Source organism: Babylonia areolata, chromosome 20, assembly GCF_041734735.1.
Source record: "Babylonia areolata isolate BAREFJ2019XMU chromosome 20, ASM4173473v1, whole genome shotgun sequence".
Lineage (NCBI taxonomy): Eukaryota > Metazoa > Mollusca > Gastropoda > Neogastropoda > Buccinidae > Babylonia > Babylonia areolata.
Genome location: NC_134895.1, coordinates 40,502,090 through 40,518,538, shown reverse-complemented (window position 1 = coordinate 40,518,538; position 16,449 = coordinate 40,502,090). Strand labels below are relative to the sequence as shown.

The window sequence follows — 16,449 nt, the reverse complement described above, 5'->3', positions numbered from 1 at the left end:
CTGCATGTGAAAGACTAGCACCCTGACCACCACTCTTGATCAAGATGGAGGGGGAGAGCAAAAACCTGGTCTGTTTTATGGACTAAAACCAACAGACATTCACTTTCTAGTCAGGCGCATTATCACTAGGCCAACGCTCCAAGCAGTGATAGCTTTATCAAAAACCTTGGCTGATTGAAAAGTCCAGTGATGCAAAAGGTATTTCACTACAACCAGTGTTTTTTTTCTTTGGCAGAGCTGTGTGTGTATCTGTTCATACAGGTGTTTGTACTTTGGCTGAGCTGTGTATGTATCTGTTCATACAGGTGTTTGTACTCTGGCCAAGCTGTGTGTGTATCTGTTCATACAGGTGTTTGTACTCTGGCCAAGCTGTGTGTGTATCTGTTCATACAGGTGTTTGTACTTAGGCTGAGCTGTGTGTGTATCTGTTCATACAGGTGTTTGTACTTAGGCTGAGCTGTGTGTGTATCTGTTCATACAGGTGTTTGTACTTTGGCGGAGCTGTGTATTAGTTCGTATAGGTGTTTGTACTTTGGCTGAGTAGTGTGTGTGTATCTGTTCATACAGGTGTTTGTACTTTGGCGAAGCTGTGTGTATCTGTTCATACAGGTGTTTGTACTCTGGCCAAGCTGTGTGTGTATCTGTTCATATAGGTGTTTGTGCTTTGGCGGAGTAGTGTGTGTGTCTCTGTTCATACAGGTGTTTGTACTCTGGCCAAGCTGTGTGTATCTGTTCATAGAGGTGTTTGTACTCTGGCTGAGCTGTGTGTGTATCTGTTCATACAGGTGTTTGTACTTTGGCGGAGCTGTGTATTAGTTCGTATAGGTGTTTGTACTTTGGCTGAGTAGTGTGTGTGTATCTGTTCATACAGGTGTTTGTACTTTGGCGGAGCTGTGTGTATCTGTTCATATAGGTTTTTGTACTTTGGTGGAGCTGTGTGTATCTGTTCATATAGGTTTTTGTACTTTGGTGGAGCTGTGTGTATCTGTTCATATAGGTTTTTGTACTTTGGTGGAGCTGTGTGTATCTGTTCATATAGGTGTTTGTACTTTGGTGGAGCTGTGTGTATCTGTTCACATAGGTGTTTGTATTTTGGTTGAGTAGTGTGTGTGTGTGTGTATCTGTTCATATTACCTTTTACTGGTGGTCTCTTGCCGTGAAGGTTTACTGATTTGTGAGGGAAATGGCAGAGAGTCTGGTATCACAATGTTCACAGGACTGTCCTCCATCTGGTCTTTCTCACCTGTGTAACACACACATGCTAATGTCTGTTGGTTTATGTGCATCATGTTTTCATACATTGACATACACACACACACAGACACAGACACAGACACACACATAAACCAGAAACAGTAAGCAAGAAAACATTAACACACATCAATCATGTGTTCAAATGCAACACTTCTCATAGCATGTGAATGAGTATAAATATCGAGGGACAGTTATAGACAATGAATCAAACTTTACTTAGAGGTGGGCCAACAGCAAAGTGAGAGTTATATGATCAATGGTTTCTCCATTGCAATGGGAAGTAATTTACAGCTTAGTCTTATTTCAGGAAGTTGAGATGTTAACTTTATTGTGAAACTGATGCTTTCATGCTGAATTCTGAATTTGAACTGAGATGCTTCCTGTTTAATTTTACTGTTGTAATCTGATCTTTCTTTTATGCTGAATTCTGAATTTGAACTGAGATGCTTCCTGTTTAATTTTACTGTTGTAATCTGATCTTTCTATGCCTGTATTTATTGTTTCTATGCCTTATTTACTTAACATCGTTTGTGTGTTTTACAGCATGGTATTGTCTTATACTGACTTCCTCACCATATTTGTACAATATGTTATGCATGTGTATATGCAAAAAGTGTGTGTGTGTGTGCATGGGTGTCAGTTATGAATAGTGCAAAGGTGGATTTTTTATCAGGCTGATTTTGCTATGACTGTTTTGTGTGATTTTGTTATATAATGATGTGTATGCCAAATCTAACCGTTCTTCTTGTAATCTGTATGTATCACAGAATCCGGCACATTCAATTACTCTTCCTAAAGTAAACAAATTTATTCTGATTCTGATTTTATTGTTTTTTATTTTTCATTAGGAAAAGAAAATTTCACAATGGTAAACAGGATGCTGCACAATTATCCAAATATCTTGCTGCTCACTGACAATATATCTTTCTACATACAGACAGCTTACCCCTTTGTTCTGTATTCACTGCTTGCTGTTCATTTGGCAGCTTGTAGTGATCTGCAGCTGGTGGAGCGAACTTGGTCTTAGCACTTGTTCGGGTTTGCTTCTTAGGTATGGTCAGTCTGGTCTCTGTTTTGCCAGGACTGGCGACTCTCTTGTCCATTTTGGCAGGTGCGGTCATTGTAGCATTCATTTTGCCAGGACTAGCCACTCCCGTGTCCATTTTGGCAGGTGTGGTCACTGTGGTCCCCATTTTGTCAGGACTAGCCACTCTCGTGTCCGTTTTGGCAGGTGCGGTCACTGGCTTTTTCACAGTCACCACAGGAGTTTTCACCTTCTTCCTGCATGGCGTGGTGTCCGCACGGAATGTGTTGGCTCTCCTCATGTTTTCTGGTGCAAAGAACACCGCAGACATAGTGACCTAATTTCCAGTCACCTTAGATGGAGACATATTTTCCAATGACCACAGACAACCAGATATAATTTCCAGTCACCACAATTTCCAATCACCATAAACATAATTTCCAATCACCATAGACACAGACATAATCTCCAATAACCACAGACAGACATAATTTCCAATCACCACAGACACAGACATAATTTCCAATCACCACAGACACAGACATAATTTCCAATCACAATAAATACACAGACATAATTTCCTATCACCACAGACACACAGATATAATTTCCAACCATCCCAGACATAATTTCCAATCACCATAGACACATAATTTCCAATCACCGCAAACATATCTCCAATCACCACAGACACACACATAATTTCCAATCACCACAGACACACACACATAATTTCCAATCACCACAGACACACACACATAATTTCCAATCACCACAGACTTCATTTCCAATCACCATAGACACAGACATAATTTCCAACCACCAGACATAATTTCCAATCACCACAGACACACAGACATAATTTCCATTCACTACACACACACACACACACACACAATTTCACTCTGTTTGATTTTCCAGTCAATCTTGGGAGAAAAGGCAAGACAAGGATTTGAACCCAGACCCTCACAGACACTGTAATGGCAGGTAAGAGCCGTAACCTTTATGCAACCTTCCTCCCAGCTTCAAGAAAGTGGACAGGTGGCCCAGTGGGAATGTGCCCAACTAGGAAGAGAGTGTCCACAGGTTTCAGTCTCACATGGACCAGGATTTTTATCCCCCTCACCACCAGACCTTAAGCAATGATCTAGCTGATAGTCTTCTGGATGAGATGATAAAGCATGTTCGCATGTGCAGCTTGTAAAAGAACCCACAGCAACACAGGGACTGTTCAGTGCAAAATTCTTTAGAAATGTCAACTCTGGCAGTAAAACACATACACTTGCAGACAATGAATAAAAAAAAAAAAAAGGCATGACGCCGCACTGTACTGATATGGTCTCCCCGGGGAAAGCAGCCTGAATTTCTTCATGCAGTGAAATCTGTTATGACATAAAAAGAAATACAATATTTTCCACACAATGCAAATGAAAAAACTGAAGCTTACCTTGACAAGGAGGTCATCAATAAATAAAAAAAATATATCCTCATAGTCTGTTTGCCGTAGAAATAAAACAAAATCAAGATCTGATACCAGGAACCTCGCTCTGATGACCACAGCAACAGGATGCACAGAGACAAAAGAACCTCAACATCTAATCCTCTAGCACAGGATACAAGAAACAAGGAACCCGACCTTCTGATGTCCAAGCACCGATTTGCAACTGAGACATAAAGAAACCTACCTCTGATGTCACAGCACAGATGCAAGTGAAAAAACTAGCTCTACACTTGACACAGGAGTATCACAAGAAAAAATAACTCTCATATCTGTGCCACTAGACAGATACACAAAATCAAGACTATGGAACCTCCCTTGATGTCACTAGCACAGGAGTGCACAGAACACTAGGAACCTCACTCTGATGTCACTAGCACAGGAGTGCACAGAGACACAAGGAACCTCACATCTGATGTCACTAGCACAGGAGTGCACAGAGACACAAGGAACCTCACATCTGATGTCACTAGCACAGGAGTGCACAGAGACACAAGGAACCTCACATCTGATGTCACTAGCACAGGAGTGCACAGAGACACAAGGAACCTCACATCTGATGCCACTAGCACAGGAGTGCACAGAGACACAAGGAACCTCACATCTGATGCCACTAGCACAGGAGTGCACAGAGACACAAGGAACCTCACATCTGATGTCACTAGCACAGGAGTGCACAGAGACACAAGGAACCTCACATATGATGTCACTAGCACAGGAGTGCACAGAGACACAAGGAACCTCACCTCTGATGCCACTCGCACAGGAGTGCACAGAGACAGTACTGGCTGGCGTGGCCATAATATCTGAAGGAACCGACGCCTTCATCCAGTAGCCTTCCTGCGAATGGGAGCGGACTGCTGGGCCCACCGGGGTGGACACTTTGACCGATGTTCCATGTGAGGGGTGTGGGCCAGGCAGCGGAAATGGCTGTGCCATCTTGGTGTTCTTTAAACCTGTCAGCCCTGGTCTCTCTTGTCCTCTTGCAGTTTTTCCCCGAACGCCAAGTTCCTCGCTGTCTGCAGAGTCCAGGCCTTCAGATCCCTGTGGAGATGAAATGTTCAACCACTCTGATTGCTTATTTATTCATTCATTATTTCCTTGTTCAGTTCACAAAGTTTCAGTTTCAAAGATGTATGTGCAACACCACATCTGCTTTTGAAAAAAAAACAAAAAAAACCCCCAAAAAACCCTGAAAGAGGATCCTTGAACTTCACATAAACCAAACATGCTCATCAGGCCTTGAGAGCCCACACCAGGTTTCTGTAAAACATTAACATAGAAACAAAACAAAACAAACAACAACAACAAAAAAAAAAAAAAAAACACCTCCATTCACACATATATCCATGCATCCATCCATATATGACTATATACATACATATATACATTTGTACACACGCATCCATGCACATGCTTACATATGTTTATGATATGATTAAGCACTGCACTATAATAATAATAATAATAATAATGGATACTTATATAGCACACTATCCAGAAATCTGCTCTAGGTGCTTTACAAAAACGCTTTTGTTAACATAATACATCGTATCTATGTTACATACACACACCAAAATGTGACTACACACACACACACACACACACACACACACACACACACGCTGCATACATACATTTTAACATACATGTGTATCTAACAGCTACCCTAACACATACGCACACTATATTACATGGTATTATGTTACACTGATACAAAAAAAAAAAAAAAAAAAAATGTATGCACTGATGACTGATCATCAGTTCATTCAAAACTAAACCTTTGTAAGTTGGTTTCAGTATCCAGGCTGTCAGCCATGAAGAGTTCAGGAAAAGGACACAACCAATATGACTGTTTTTAGTTTAGTTGGTGACAAAAGTCAGTTCTGGACTGACAGCTCATTTATGACAAAATACTCATCAACAAGGTGTAGCTGTGTATTCAATGTGTTTGGAGTTTGTTGGGGGGTTTTTTGTTGTTGTTTTTTTCATTTTGTTTGCGTTTGATATAATCCTTTATATATAAGAAAGGGTTTTTCTGTCTAAATGACAGAATCTACTGATAAGTTTTTTCTATCCTTTTCCTGTGCAATGTTATGAATTATGCTTGGATATATGTGATTATAGGTAACATCACTTTTGTCCTTCATTCCACAGTTTTGTGTAAAATGTTCAAACAACACAAAAAGGAAAACAGAAAGAAAGACAAAAAAAATGATGAGAGAAAAAGTGGCTAAAGGGTGGGTCTCTTCTTTTTTCCCCTTCTTTATCTATTTATTCATTTATGGATCTATAATATTCATCAATCTATCCTACAAATATGACCAATCTTTCTATTGTTTTATTTTCACTCAAAAATCCTTGTATTCATGTAAATGAATAAGTAATGCATAATCATGATTATCATGTCTTAGTGCACTTCATGCTATTATGTGATGCCTTGTAAGTATGAACAAATATCATCAAAATATTCTGAAGAATTTTTTTTTAATTTTTTTATTAAGAGTAGCTGATGACAAAAAACACTTTGGGGCTAACAGCTTGTGAACAACAAACCATCCCCAAAAGAAGCATTAAGATCAAAACAATATAACAACAATTATCATACTTTTAATATACTGCGCCAACCATTATGACAACAATGCTCAAGGCACATGATTATACAGATTTTTTTTTGTTCAATAAATAGAACTGTCAGAAAGCAGATCTAATGAGGAGAGGATAGTTTGGAGGGGATAGATGAAGTTTAAAGAGGTGAGAAGAGAAGAACCCTATGGAGTTAGAGATGGACAGTCAAGAAAAGAAATAGGCGATATTAGATAATATATGCCCCCTTAGCCCCGAACATAGATATAGACGTACATACAAAATATCAACAATGACAAGGGCTTAATAACCAGTCATATAAACATTTATTCATTCACCCATGACATCAAATTTTAATATTTACTCTACTCCGACACACCTTGCACTCTCTCAATCATACATCTACTCTAACACACATTCATACACATTCGCTCAACCAAGTCCTTTGACCCTTATACAGGTTACTAAATTAATCCATATCCTTCCGTCAAGTTCCTCCTCGAACCGCCCAGGGAAATACAAATAATAAAACTTCTTTTACCAGGATAGCGTCCACAAAAATCGTGATGTCAGTTCCTTCTCCATATAATAAAATAATGCCTGTCCGAAGCCTACCCCACAGCTGACGCACAGGCTGGCCATTCGCTTTACAGGCATAGATCCCAGAAGGGGAGGAGCAGGGGTGCAGGGGAAATGATAAGTAGAAATGGGGTATAAGATGGGGCACAGGAAATGAACCCTGGAATCTCCACAATGCACAGCCCACGGCCCAGCCTGAAGTAGTAACCCGCCACCTCAACACACGAAACTGACAGGACAGACGAATTCTTGCCCACTTGGAATCCTAATCCTAAAGGATTTTCACTGGGATTATTGGGCTAATAAATATATCTAACTTGTCACTCCCCCGTTTCAGGAGTCTAAAGCCAGAACATACACAGAACACAACGAAACTGATCCCTACTAGAACGAATCAAGCACAACTCAAGGTTCCAACAATCACACAGATTGTTCTCTACTGACATTTGCAGAACAACCTTGACTTCTGGCACTAAAGATCTTTACGTTTATATCTACAGTGACTCTTCCCAAACATTAGGTCTCTAGAGATCTATATAGTGATACAATACTATACATATAAAGGTAGCTCACCTATCCAAGATAACATGTTGAAGTGGCTGGCGGGTCTACACTATTTCTAGAGCTTTTAATATTTGTGTTAAAACAATTAAACTCTGGAACAATGTAACGATTATGTTCCAACAATAGTACACATTTGATTTGATGGCTGTGACAAGAACCAAACAATTAAACACAATAACAATTTCTGTTATGATTCATCCCATGACTTGATTGCTATTCAGTTCCAGTTGCCAGTACAACAAAAAAAAAACCAGCATCAAAACCATCAAGTACAATCAAAATTATACGCTTAGACAGGCTGATCCAAAAACCAAGCTCTGCTGAATCAACATACTAATCTGACAAAACAAATATTTTGCAGCTTCCAGAAAAAACCTAAACAAACAAACATTCTGAAAGGCAATCTTCATCATGCTCTTAAACTCAGTCTTGCCCTTTCAGTTTTACACACACAAGCCCCCGCCTTTTACATAAGACAGGTAGATACCCATTCTTTGCTAGGTAGATAATAATAATAATAATAATAATGGTATTTATATAGCGCTGAATCTTGTGCAGAGACAAACCAAAGCGCTTTCACACCAGTCATTCACACGCATACATAACTCTAAAACTGTAGAAACTAAAGACAGGAAGGGCAGGCAAGGGGGGACTATTTTGGGAAGATACCCATTCTCTGGGTGGATACCCATTCTTTGCTGGTACATACCCATTCTTTACTGGTAGATATCCATTCAATGTTATATACCCATTCCTTGCTGGGAAGATATCCATTCTTTGCTTGGTAGGTATCGATTCCATGCTGGGTAGATACCCATTCTTTACAGTTACCATAACTTTATTTTTTCTAATTCAAATTTCCACAAAACTCTGTACAGGAAAGGATGATAACATGAACACATTTGAACATAGAAATTATTCATACTAAAGGTGCACACACACACACACACACACACACACACACACACACACACACACTCAACACAAACACACAGGAGGATGACTAACCTCCAGTGATGTAGTTTCAGTCATGAAGCGGATTGGCTTTGTAGCATCTGAGACTTTCTTCTGAAATTCATCATGAAAGGATTTACATGTCAATCACAATTATTTGGGTTTTCTTTAAATTTGCTGTTTAAGTCTTAAGTAAAGTGTATCATCTCCTTCATTAAAAAAAACAAAAACAAAAACAAAACACCATTATTCGTTCTCCACACTGCAAATACACAAGACTGGAAAACTTTAAACAGCATTGACATTGAAACCAGTAAGGTGTTAAACATTTTTTTGCGCAGGTGACAACTTTCATTCATTCAAACTTCTCAAATAATTTGAAAAAAAAACACCCCCACCCCCACCCCAACCCAACCTAATCTGATTACTCAAACAGCAAAGACAAGAAGTTATTGTTTCCATTATCACATCAAGTCTTTCCTACACAGTGTAGGAATGCAAAAGAATAGTCTTCATAGAGCAGTCTTTTATCTACCTGTTTTTTAATCATCAAATCCAGTCTTTCCCAGACAGTGAATGAAATCACTAGCACAAGAGAATACTTTCTGCAGGACAGTCTTTTATTCATTTTTCTCATCATCAAATTCAGTCCTTCTTACACAGTGAAGGAAAGCACTAATATACTTTTATTTGTCACCTATAAACTCTAGTCTTTCCTACACAGTACTGGAAAACACTAATTTTCTAAAATATTTTTTTATCATCAAATCCTGTCTTTCCTGCACACTGAAGGAAAACAATACAGTGCTTGTTGGAATGTTTGTAAAATTTGTCAATAACTGCTGCCAAAACCGACATAGTATGGAGAAGTTAGTTCACAAAATGACATAGCATGGAGAAGTTAGTTCACAAAAATGACATAGCATGGAGAAGTTAGTTCACAAAAATGACATAACATGGAGAAGAAATTCAATCTCTTATTCTATATCTTATTTTATTCATTTTATTATTTCATTGTTAAATCACTTTTTGTGTGTGGTATATGTGACTGTGCATGCATGTCTTATAAGCCTTGTTAAGGTTTGACTGACATTAAAATTGATTCTGATTCCCATTCTGTGCTCTCTCTCTCTCTCTCTCTCTCTCTCTCTATCATCATCATCATCATCAGCTACAGTCTTTCCTAAAAAGGAAAGGAAAACACTACTGTGTTGGGTTTGATTTTTTTTTCTGTTTTCTTTTTTTTTTTTTCTGCTTCATCATTATCATCAAATCCAGTCTTTCCAACACAGTGAAGGAACACACTAACGTGAGAGAACAGTCTCCCCAGGGCTGCCTGCAGGTTGTGCTGAGGGTGGGTCACTACGTACAGGACAGGCCGGCCGTCACAGTCGGCTCCACGTGGGACACACCTGGCCGTGGCCTTCAGATGGATCCGGCTGTGCAGCACCCCTCCCTCTTCTGTCACAGCAACACATACACAGTGATTCTTGTGCAAGTTAATGCGCACAAGCAACACATACACTCACTCACTCACTCACTCTCTCTCTCTTTACCAGACACAGACCAACACATACACATCAACTCATGCAAATACAAATGTACACGAGGAACACATACCCTCACTCACTCTGCTAAAGGAACAAATATACAACAACTCTTGTACACATCAATGCATACAAGCAACACCATACACTCACTCACTCTCTCTCTCTCTCTCTCTCTCGAGCAACACATACACTCACTCACTCTGTTAAAGGAACAAATATACAACTCTTATACACATGAATGCATACAAGCAACACCATACAGTCTCTCTCTCTCTCTCTCTCTACCAGAGGAACACATACACATCAACTCATGCAAATACAAATGTACACGTGCAACACAAATGCTACTTACTCTGTTAAAAATGCATACACAACAAGTCTTGTACACATGAATGCACACAAGAAACACCAAACACTCACTTGCTCAATCTCTCTGCCAGAGGAACACATACACATCAACTCATGCAAATACAAATGTACTCAAGCAACACATACACTCACTCACTCTGTTAAAGGAACAAATATACAACTCTTATACACATGAATGCATACAAGCAACACCATACAGTCTCTCTCTCTCTCTCTCTCTCTCTCTCTCTCTCTCTCTCTCTCTCTCAACACATACACTCACTCACTCTGTTAAAGGAACAAATATACAACTCTTATACACATGAATGCATACAAGCAACACCATACAGTCTCTCTCTCTCTCTCTCTCTCTCTCTCTCTCTCTCTCTCTACCAGAGGAACACATACACATCAACTCATGCAAATACGAATGTACATGTGCAACACAAATGCTCACTTACTCTGTTAAAAACACATACACAACTACTCTTGTACACATGAATGCACACAAGAAACACCAACACTCACTCACTCAATCTCTCTGCCAGGGGAACACATACACATCAACTCATGCAAATATGAATGTACACGAGCAACACACACTCACTCACTCTGTTAAAGGAACAAATATACAACAACTCTTGTACACATCAATGCATACAAACAACACCATACACTCACTCCCAATCTCTCTCTCTCTCTCTGCCAGAGGAACAGATACACATCAACTCATGCACATACAAACGCACACAAGTAACACATATACTCACTCTCTCTATTCAAGGAACACATACACATCAACCCATGCACACACAAATGCACACAAGCAACACATACACTCACTCACTCTGTTAAAGGAACAGACATACATCAACTCACGCACATACAAATGCACACAAGCAACACATATACTCACTCATTCACTCTCTCTGTTAAAGAAACACATACACAACAACCCATGCACACACAAATGCACACAAGCAACACATACACTTACTCACTCACCCTCTCCATGTCAGAGGTTTATACACACAAGCAACACATACTCTTCTCTCATACAAGAATCAAGATCAAGAAAAATTAATCCTCTGACCAATGTGGGGATATACAGTATAGCAACACATGCATTACATAATTAAGTTGTAGGAAACATTAAAAGTCAAACTCCATTCAGTCAAATTCATTTGGTGGCTTTTTTTTCCAAACAAACAATGAAAAAAAAAATTCTTAAGTCTTTCTAACTCATGAAATATAAAGAAATGTCATATAACAATATTTCCCTTGCATGTATACTCAAACATACACAAAACTAAATCGTGTACACAGAATTACAAAATTTTCCTATTGAAATGAACTGTTCATAATGTTTACTTACCCAGAACAATTTCATCTTGTTTGGCATGCAGATGTCTGGAAGGTGTTGTACAATAAGGGAAATAATTCTCTCCACATTAAATGTATACCTAGTTATTCCCCTTGGGTATCTGTCTGTACAATAAGGGAAATAATTCTCTCCACATTAAATGTATACCTAGTTATTCCCCTTGGGTATGTCTTCCATAGTTCATTGGAATCAGATGTGTCAGTGCGCTAAAATGGAAGAAGGTGAAACGACTATCTTACCATGACAGACAAATTTGTGGACATCGCTGAACCACACAGACACAGTGTCCCAGCAGTCCTCAGACATGCTTGCCTGCACAGAACACAACAGGAACACGGGATCATACAACACATCATATGGTTTCTTCTTCTTCTTCATTTGTGGGCTGCAGCTCCCATGTACACTTACATGTACAAGAGGGCTTTTACATGTGTGACCATTTTACTCTGCCTTTTAGGCAACCATGCTCCATTTTCAGGGGTATGCATGCTATGTATGTTCTTGTTTCCATCACCCACCGAATGCTGACATGGACTACAGTATCTTCAGCATGCATATTTAATCTTCTGCATGGGTATACACAAAGGGGATTCAGGGACTAGCAGGTCTACACACATGTTGACCTGAGAGATGGGTAACCCACCAGGTGCAGGGATCGAACTCAGGAAACTCTGGCAACAATCCTGTGTTCTAACCATTTGGCCACCTCACCCATCATATGGTTAAAAATCCAGCAAGTCTATAAGTCATGTATTAACCCCTTTCCTCCAAAGTAAACATATTTGTATAACAATAAATGCATCCATACAGTGGTGAATCCTGTGTCAAAGCACTTTCACACCAGTCATTTACACCCTAGTACAACAATAAATGTTTTATACAGTGGTGAATCTTGTGTGGAGAACAAATCAAAGCACTTTCACACCAGTCATTCACACCCTAGTACAACAATAAATGTTTTATACAGTGGTGAATCTTGTGTGGAGAACAAATCAATGCACTTTCACACCAGTCATTCACACCCTAGTACAACAATAAATGTTTTATACAGTGGTGAATCTTGTGTGGAGAACAAATCAAAGCACTTTCACACCAGTCATTCACACCCTAGTACAACAATAAATGTTTTATACAGTGGTGAATCTTGTGTGGAGAACAAATCAAGCACTTTCACACCAGTCATTCCCACCCCAGTAAAACAGTGAATCAAAGTGATAGAAAACCTACACATCACTTATTAACTTATAAATACATGTATCTAGAAAGCTACAGAAACACTGTATGGAAAAAGGGAGGGGGGAAGCTGAAATTCTCTAAAACTGAGTAGATATACTGTTTATCATTATCGTCATTATTATCATTATTCCATATATATTTGTTGTTGTTGTTGTTATAAAATATAGATAAGTAAACAGTAGAACAGAAAATAATTCCCACATTTACAAGAAATACTGTTGCTGTTTTTCAACTGCCATTCGTAACCACAGTCTCAGAAAATAAAACATTACTACAATTACAGTCTGTGTGCACAAATCCAATACCCCGAAGTGACACTGCAAGTCCTCATCAGTATGACTATGCTGTTAACAACTGTGAAGGTGATTGAGTGCTCCAATAAAGGCGTGTCTACCTGGCTGGAGAGGTGAGCGTTCTCACAGAAGATGACCAGTCTACGACTGCCCAGGTTGACGTCCAGCCAGAAGTCCGTGTAGCCCTCATCGCACGGCTTCTGCAGCTGAGGGACAGGCAGTACTCAATCCATGGAACAACTGGCTTTCTACACTCAGGTTTTTAATAATAATAATAATGGATACTTATATAGCACACTATCCAGAAATCTGCTCTAGGTGCTTTACAAAAACGCTTTTGTTAACATAAAACATTATATCTATGTTACATACACACACCAAAATGTGACCACACACACACACACACACACACGCACGCACGCACGCACGCACGCACGCACACACACACACTGCATACATACATTTTAACATACATGTGTATCTAACAGCTACCCTAACACATACGCACATATAGGCAGGCACAAACTTACATAAACACACGCACACAGAATACACATTCATATACATGCATGTAGTTATGTACACATACATATGTATACACACATAGTCAAGCACACCTAACGAAAAGGAAGTGGACCTTCCACAATTGAACTTATTGCTGAGGGAAAAGGTGAGTTTTGAGACGAGATTTAAAAGATGCGAGGGAATCAGAATGACGGAGGTTATCAGGGAGCTTGTTCCACGTCTTTGGCGATTGAAAAGAAAACGATCTGTGTCCATAGGTTTTTCTTGTATTGTTATTGTGTTTGTTTAGAGTTTTTGTTGTTTGTTTGTTTTTTGGTGCTTTTTTTGCATTGTTCTGTTACTGTTTGTTCATGTTTGTCATAACTGATTTCTCTGAGTGAATTTCAGGCTGCTCTCCCAGGGAGGAGCATGACTGTTTTGAGAATAATTGACTGTTTTATGAATTTTCTAATATTTGTTAGATATCTGTTTTCTTACTGACAGACATCTCACCAAAGTCCATTAAATGTTTCAACAAATCATTACATTTTCAATAAATAATCATGTTAAAACAATACCACATCTACAACATTCAGAAACAGGTATTTTGTGGTCTCTTAAAATATTCTTATCCATATCAAAACAAATAAAATATTCAAAGCTGAAGTAAACTTGTAAACAATAGAACAAGATTCTTACTTCCATAGGTCCCAATGTGATCTTCTGACAAGGAAAGGAGCAGACCCTGAAAGCCAAAGCAGTTCTATGGATTGTGGTACGCTAAATCACATCTCTTGTGTGAAAACAGTCAAAAGTCTGAGAGAGCGAAGAGAGAGAGAGAGTGAGAGAAAGAAGAAAACAAAGACAGACTGAAAATGGGCCAGGGATTATGTGTTTGTGTGTGCGTATACAAATGTGCAAAGGTGGATATGTATCATATGTGTGTGTGTGTGTGTGTGTGTGTGTGTGTGTGTGTGTGTGTGTGTGTGTGTGTGTGTGTGTGTGTGAGGCTGAGGGAGAAGAGAGAAGCTTCAATTCATGTAGTTAGCTTCGGAAACTGCGGATGGAAAGAGGGAGGAGAGGGAGCTGCAACTGCCTAAAACTGTGTAGACATATTGTATTTGATTTTCATTTTCTTATCATAAATATTGATAGGTAAACAGAAAAACCAGGAGCAATTCCAACACTCAAACAATTCTTTTTTTTCCAATTGCTTTTCCTGAACACACAAAAAGTAAAATACTCCTGCAGTAACAAGTCTGTATGCACAAATTCATGACCCAAAATTGATACCATGAATCCTCATTAGTATGACTGCACTGTAAAATTGTGAAGGTGATTGAACGCCCTGTCACAATCGATGACCACTCTGCCACTGGAAGACAGAAGAGAAGAGAAAGGCACAGAGAAAAAAGAGAAGCTTCAGTTCCATCACCGAAAGAAAGGCTCACCCTTGAAAACACAATACTGGGGTATTAAATGTAACTCAGTCATGCCAGTTATGCCAGTTTCATCATAGTTTGTTACGACCAGTGGATTGGCGGCTTAGTGGTAATTTGTCAACCTTGGAAGCGAGAGAATCTGAGCACACACAATCGAATCCCACACTAGGGACAACCCTTTTGTTGCCGTGAATTATTCTAAGTGCGCTGAGTGCATACTTAACACGGCACATTGATTTATCGTCTCATCTGAGTAACTACCATCAAGACCACCACTCAAGGTCTAGTGGAGGGAGAGACAATACTGACAAGGGTGGGATTTGATCCTGAGCGTTCAGATTCCTAGGTAGATGCATTACCACTAGGCCACCACTCTACACTCCTTGGGTCAGAGCCGCCTCCTGGCCAGACAGAGGACAAGGAGAAAAGCCCTCCAATCCCCAGCCTCCTCCTCCTTGCAGCACTGCCCCTGAAAGAAGTGCATGTCACAGGAGAAGAGGAGACACTGGGCAGGCACCAATACAAAAACAAACTTACTTTCTGTCTTCTTCTCTGGGGATTCTGTTCAGGTGGTTCAGGAACTTGCGACAATCCTGCACAAAACCAGAGCAATTCGATCAGAATCAAACAGACACCAGCCTCATAACTTCTCTTGAACATGCTAATTTCAAGATATCTACCTGACCATAAAATGTGCAAAAATTAGGCAAAACAAAATCAGACAAAACAGAAACAAGCAACACATGACAAAACAACAGAACACAAAATATCAGGTGGCTTCTCCACAAGCTGACCATGACCAGTGGGACAATGGAGAATAAGAAATGTGTTTAAGTAATATAACATGCATAACATACAAATAAAATTTTTAAAAGTAGCTCAGATCATTAACCTTCACTGCATAAGTAATGTGAAGCAAGCACATGTACACACAGACACAGACACACACAAAATCACATATACATACTTATGTGAACCATGAACAAGCTCAAGTGTATTCTTGCTATTCACAAAATGCAGTTTGATTCAACACTACAGTTCGTATTCATATCTGGGTTCAACAAGAATAAAGTACTAGTCATGTAATATGCTTCCCTTTACTTACCAGTTTTATGCTCACCATCTGAGCATAAGTGTTAGGGAGCAAGTGGATGGACTTGTGTATTCATACATATGTGAGAGGGACATAAGTGAGTGTGAGTAGATGCATGTGCATGCATGTATACGGTGTGC

At 39.4% G+C, this 16,449-nt stretch overlaps 1 protein-coding gene across 1 annotated transcript in view; it reads right to left on the bottom strand.

Moving 5' to 3' along the window:
* The window catches only part of LOC143294607 (uncharacterized), a 31,788-nt gene that overhangs the window by 7,829 nt on the left and 7,510 nt on the right, over positions 1 to 16,449 (bottom strand). The window contains exons 6-14 of the mRNA XM_076605983.1: positions 15,754 to 15,809; positions 14,474 to 14,537; positions 13,372 to 13,476; positions 11,981 to 12,053; positions 9,769 to 9,920; positions 8,514 to 8,573; positions 4,523 to 4,820; positions 2,201 to 2,584; positions 1,135 to 1,243 (exon numbers count right to left, since the gene is read on the bottom strand). Of these exons, the coding sequence (XP_076462098.1) occupies positions 1,135 to 1,243; positions 2,201 to 2,584; positions 4,523 to 4,820; positions 8,514 to 8,573; positions 9,769 to 9,920; positions 11,981 to 12,053; positions 13,372 to 13,476; positions 14,474 to 14,537; positions 15,754 to 15,809 (1,301 nt within the window). The remainder of the gene's footprint in view (positions 1 to 1,134; positions 1,244 to 2,200; positions 2,585 to 4,522; positions 4,821 to 8,513; positions 8,574 to 9,768; positions 9,921 to 11,980; positions 12,054 to 13,371; positions 13,477 to 14,473; positions 14,538 to 15,753; positions 15,810 to 16,449) is intronic.